Genomic DNA, 5,650 nt, shown 5'->3' with positions numbered 1-5,650 from the left:
GGCTCCCCTTTTTCTTTTGTGCTGTCAAAGCAAATGCCATATAGTAATGTAAATGCCTATGTAAGGGACATTTGTGAGATCATATTTTTACTTACCATTTTATTATTTCAATATTTTTACAAGCGTAAGTCTCAGCAGTCAACTGCTTTCATATGAGACAGTGACATACTTAAGAATATACTTTCTGGGTCTGCTGACAGCTACAAGTAGTTTTTAAAAAGAAAAAAATCTATATAAATAGTTTTTTTTTGTTATCAGATAAAGAAAAACAGTAGCTAGTGGTAATGTAGCATCTCTTACTACAACTTGGTAAGTAGAGGTCATGCTGTGTAACTTTTTATTTTTTGGTCAGCTTTGAGAACCTGCTAATAAATGTAATATTTTGTCATTTTACGTAATTACACTCTGATATAAAGAAAAAAAGAGGCTTTCTCCAAAGAATAAACTCTGAATCAGCAACTCATAAGACCATTGAATTTTTATAAACCTTTTTGACTGTGCTTCTTAAAATGCCTTCTCTGCACAAAGCAGGCTGTCTCCCATCCAGTTCTGCTCTTTCGCGTGCCTGAGGTGCGGGAGCATGGCTGGTTCACCAAAGAAAAGGGGATTGGCTCAATCAGGTTTCACCCCCAGGAGGCAGTGCAGGATTGTTGGGGTTTAAGATCACAGGCCCAGTCTGCAGCCATGCTACCTTGAACAAGCCCGATCCCGTCTGATCTTGGAAACTAAGCAGGGTCTGGCCTGGTTAGTACTTGGATGGGAGACCACCTAAGAAGACCAGGTGCTGTAGGCATAAAAAATAAAGAAAATAAGGCATTGTAAGCTGACAAGGTCCTTGCAATCTGTGAGGTCAGCCAAGGGTTGCCTTGCCTAAAAAATTAAAAAAAAAAAAAGATCACAGGCCACGGCTTGTTAACTTACTGATCTTGGGCAGTTGACCTGTGGCAAATCACTCAGGCTGTCTTCTCCTCTGTTAAGCAAGATACACCTTCATTGGGTTGCTTGATATGGTGATTAAAGGCCATAACACCAACAGGTGAAAACCAAAGGAGTATGTTAGCTGTCAGAGTGCCAACATATGAAACTGAAAGCTGTGCCTGTGATAAAAATGACTTTGCCACTCATCTTCCTTCAGTTGTACTAGTCAATGAATGACAGTCCTTAGGAGTTTGTGGAAAGGCTGGAAGGAATGTGGGAGTTGGAGGCTTGAGTTAGGGCCAGATGACTGGGCAGAGGGGGATGGTGGCCTTTAGTGCTAAAGTTAATTTACCTTGATTAGGATAGTAATTTACTGTACATTTTCCACAAAAGGCTAATCAAGGAATACAGCTGTAGAAATAAGTCAGATCTTTTGCAATCTGCATCTTTGTGCTACATTGGAAAAATCCATGGATTGCCTTAATTTGTGGTGTTTTCTCTTGTTTTATAGTATAATGACATTTAAGTTTTAGGTTCTATTTAATGTTTATGATATTTGTAACTTTGTACAGAGTACGTACCTTAGTGTCTCCCTCCTCAGCCAGGTTTGTCAAGGGACAAATATACATGTTTCACGATTCAGGTTAAATTTGCATTAAAGGCACCCATTCTCTTGGAGGTTTTTGTGTTACTAATTAAATTCTTAACCTCTAGTTCTCTTCCTTTGACATGTGGGAGGTTTGGTTTTGTTTTTGTGTTTTAAAACAAAAGGGAAAGACTAGATCCCAGAAATTTTCTGACTTTCATTAACACATCTGTTTTTTTAGCGAGTAAGAGGAATGCACCTATGTTTAGAAAGCCTTTCGTAAGTCAAGACATGAATGAATTGCACCTGTGTGAAATGATAACTTGTTTAAATGGTCATAACCTCCCAATGGTAGTGTAGGAAGTGAGGTCATCTTTACTTTTTGTTCAGGGTGAATGAAAGTTAAATTTATTAGTTGGAATAATATCTACTGTGTGGTTTTGCTCCTACTGCTAGTAAAGACTGTAGCTATTGGATGTTTGGCCTACCATTTGTGAACTGTTATAACTTTCTTTTTTTTTTTTTTTTTTTTGTCCTGTAACTTATAAAAGAAAAACCATAAGTTTTAATAATCATAGGTTTTAATAGGTAGCTTTTTCTAATACTCAGGTATTTAGAGTTGCATTTAGATAGTCACTGAGAAATGACTTAGTCTCAGGCTGAAAGGTTTTTTCTACTTGTTTAAGCAAGCAAGAAAATTTTTTAAGACAAGTTTTTGGAAGTCTGATGTGTCAGGCACATAGTGTGGACTCTGGCTTTTAGCTGTGTGACTTTGGGCAGGTCACTTAACTTCTCTGAGCCTTTTCTCTAAAAATTGGTTTGCTTACTTGTCTATAATTTTCTTTTTTTGGTGGAGGGAAAGGGGTGAGTATAGAAAGCTGCATCTGAATCTGGAAGTTTTGTATCTTTGTTTCTTCTTAGGGCCTTGGGATGAGGGGTGATTTTTAAAAATCAGAAGAAACCTCCAAGAACATAAAATGGCAATAACAAAGTTCCTGGGTTGTAGGGCAGAGACTATTAATCTTGACAGCTTTATAACCCTTCATCTGAGGAGTCTTCTCATTCAGAGCCAGATTTCTATCTTACTTTGCCCAATTGCTGGCTGAGAGCATGTCACACACAATAGATACTGCATAATATCTCAATGAACGCCTGCTAATAATGTAAATCAACACTGAATTGTATTTTATTTTAACTTAGTGCTTGGATTCAATCCCTTTTTGTTGAAGGAACTCATCCATCACATCTGACTGACTTTAGCCCATAGATAGTAAAGGCTTGTAGATTTAATGTGCTGTGTAAGGATTTAACTGCTATTTCTACTCAATGAGTAAATTAAATTTAGTGTCTCTCAAAACTTTATTAGAAACTTGAAACGTAAGCATTTTGGCCCAGTGGACCCATTCTGTGCAGGCAGCGGTGCCTCAGTTGGGAAAATCGACTAGCGAATGTGGGGAGCTGAGTCAGGTCGCTGGAGCCTTTTTCATGGTACATAGTTGTGGGCAAGGCAGGAGGAGGTGCAATCCCAAACTTGCCTTTCTTCAACTCATAGGACTTCACAGAGAAAGTTAGGAAGTCAGCAAAGCAAATTTTTTGAGAAACTTTCCAATGGATAATTGTATAGAGAAGCACCTTTTAAAGACAGCTATAACTAAAGTAGTTTTGGTAGCATTTTTCTGAATTACTCAGCTGGTAACAGAGCTATTTCTAAATTGTGTAGCCCTAGATTTTTAAGTTTCATGGGGTCTGGGGGTTGAGGGTGGCGACACTAGTAATTTGGGTACTTTCTCTGGTCCCAGCTGTGTGTAAACAAGAGTTCAATAAAAGCTCCTGGAGGGTATGAGTGATGCCTTCAGGCTTTTGATTTGTTTTTGCTTCTGTTGTCCACAGCAGCCATTGTTTGATGTCCTGTGACTGAGAAAACCGGCTTTTTAACTTTATTATGCCTTTGGAGATGGAGCCCAAAATGAGCAAACTCGCCTTCGGGTGCCAGAGAAGTTCCACATCAGACGATGATTCTGGCTGCGCATTGGAGGAGTATGCCTGGGTCCCCCCAGGCCTTAGACCAGAGCAGGTAGAAACCTAATCCCACGTGTGCTGTTTTTCAATGAGATTTAAGATTTTTAAAGAATTAAAAAAAAAAAAAATCTGTAGAACATTACTGCCATACTGCCATGCTATCCACCTCATCCTCTCTTCTTTGGATAGTGTTACATTTTTGCTTTTTAAGGTCATAGTTTCTCAATGAAAGTTTTCAGTCCTTTTTGTAGTCTTGGATCCAGAAGCCCTATATGGATTTTTTTTTTTCCCCTCTAATGAATGAAATACAGAGTACTGCATATACATTTATTATGTGGATTTCTGACAAGTCCCTTAGGAGAGAATGAGAGGAGTTTAACCTTTTTAAAAACTTCAGTAACAACAAAAAGGTAATAAAAGAGGAAAGTTTCCATGCCATTTCTCAGCAATACTTTTGCTTTGGAAGAGAGGAAATACAGAGCTGTAAGAAACCATCTGAAGTGTTACTGCTTAGACATTTGACCTTTGATAACCTTGCACGTAAAAGAATCTGTCACCACACAGTGTGGATTGGGAAGAAAATTAAAGAGCTAATTTTGTGCTTTGTTTATATTGTTACTTTAAGGAAGATGAGAGCTTTCCATGTGCCTATTTTTATTTTCCTAATATCTTTATGATGATGAACTTGTGAAAAATTGCTCGTGATAGATATTATGTATAAGGGCCAAGGCGTAGTTTGGCATAAAAGGGTGCGTGGTTGCTTCTGGTATGGTTGTTCCCTGTATAACGGGAACTCTTTTTACCATAGGGGCTCCTTATTCACCCAGGGCCCTTATTCAGCACAGGACCTGGCATCCATGTAGCTGGTATTCAGTCAGTGTTTGTAACAGTCAAAGCTTCCATAGCTGATATGGTGAGGAGAGGTTGCAGTGCTGGTGTACCTGTTAGGAAAGCGATATTTTGACAAAACTAATAGAGAACCCCTTCTTGCAGCTTATGGTGGGTGGGGTAGGTTTTGTGAGAGACGAAGATGTTGAAGCAGACAGGACCCAAGTTCCCTAATCTTCTATCTTTTTTCCTTGAATCACTTTTACTCCTTCTCAGCACTGCAGTATCCTTTGCAGTGCTCATTAAGGGATGGTCCTTTAAATATAACAGAAAAAAATAAAATAAAAATTGAGTTCCTTCAAAATGTACTTTCATTAACACATGTGTACCAGGTATCGCTCAATATGGCTCCCTTCCAGTTTCTTTGGGGAAATCGACTCCAGGTATTTAGAAAATAGCACCGCGGAAGCAAAGAAAGCTGACGCTTGGAGAGAACCTGATAAGGGGAGAGTTTACAAAGTTTAACAGAACAGCGTTTGTCTTCGTAACGTGTAAAATTCAGATAGCAAATTCAGTGTGTTTGTGAAGTGGCTGGATTTTGGACAGTGTCACACAGCCTGTGTGGCCATTTGCAGCATTTACCCAGGACTCTTCAGAGATGGGCTGAGGAATAGTGGCATTATATGTGCATATTTTATGACGTGTAATTTATGATGCCCCTTATTGTCACTACAAATTACATTCCTGAAGAGCAATTTAGCAGCTGGATGCTAGCTATCTGAAGGTTTACAGTTGTGCTGAATTGGCTCAGCTGGTCTTCTCATTAGCTACAAGAGGCCAAACCCTATACCTAAAGGAAACCGTAACATTTTAAGATGGAATAAGCTAAGATGTTCACTTTCTGTATGCTGATGTCCCTCTCTCTGTCTCTTACTCAGATCCAGCTCTATTTTGCTTGCTTACCAGAGGAAAAGGTTCCTTATGTTAATAGCCCTGGAGAGAAACATCGAATTAAACAGCTTTTGTACCAGTTGCCACCACATGATAATGAGGTAAAATAACAGGAGGCTAAAAAAATAAACACCAAGCATTGAGATGCCTCTCATAAAACCCTAGTTTCTCACTGGCTAAGGCTCTCTTTTGCTTTTCTTCAGTTAAAATTTGGCTGGAGAATACAGCTTTCCATTCTTTAAGAGAGAAAAGGGTGTCAGTACAATAAACTTAACACAAGTTGGTTTTTATTGTGTTTGCAGCCACCCACCAATCACTGGGAGCCTGCAGATTCCTAAGCTTGCCTTG

At 38.9% G+C, this 5,650-nt stretch overlaps 1 protein-coding gene and 1 pseudogene across 5 annotated transcripts in view; both read left to right on the top strand.

Moving 5' to 3' along the window:
* Positions 1 to 5,650, top strand: part of PRICKLE1 (prickle planar cell polarity protein 1) — a 109,312-nt gene that overhangs the window by 84,891 nt on the left and 18,771 nt on the right. For 4 of the 5 annotated variants that reach the window (XM_011368167.2, XM_023535461.1, XM_023535459.1 and 1 more), the window contains exons 2-3: positions 3,395 to 3,578; positions 5,290 to 5,403. In XM_011368167.2, the coding sequence (XP_011366469.1) occupies positions 3,447 to 3,578; positions 5,290 to 5,403 (246 nt within the window). In that variant the 5' untranslated portion in view covers positions 3,395 to 3,446. The remainder of the gene's footprint in view (positions 1 to 3,394; positions 3,579 to 5,289; positions 5,404 to 5,650) is intronic. The other variant, XM_023535460.1, reaches the window with a different exon arrangement.
* LOC111744750 lies at positions 675 to 793 on the top strand (annotated as a pseudogene).

This window comes from Pteropus vampyrus, unplaced genomic scaffold, assembly GCF_000151845.1.
Source record: "Pteropus vampyrus isolate Shadow unplaced genomic scaffold, Pvam_2.0 Scaffold140, whole genome shotgun sequence".
Classification (NCBI taxonomy): domain Eukaryota; kingdom Metazoa; phylum Chordata; class Mammalia; order Chiroptera; family Pteropodidae; genus Pteropus; species Pteropus vampyrus.
Note: the sequence above shows the minus strand (reverse complement) of the source record. Positions and strands in the feature narration are given on the sequence as shown.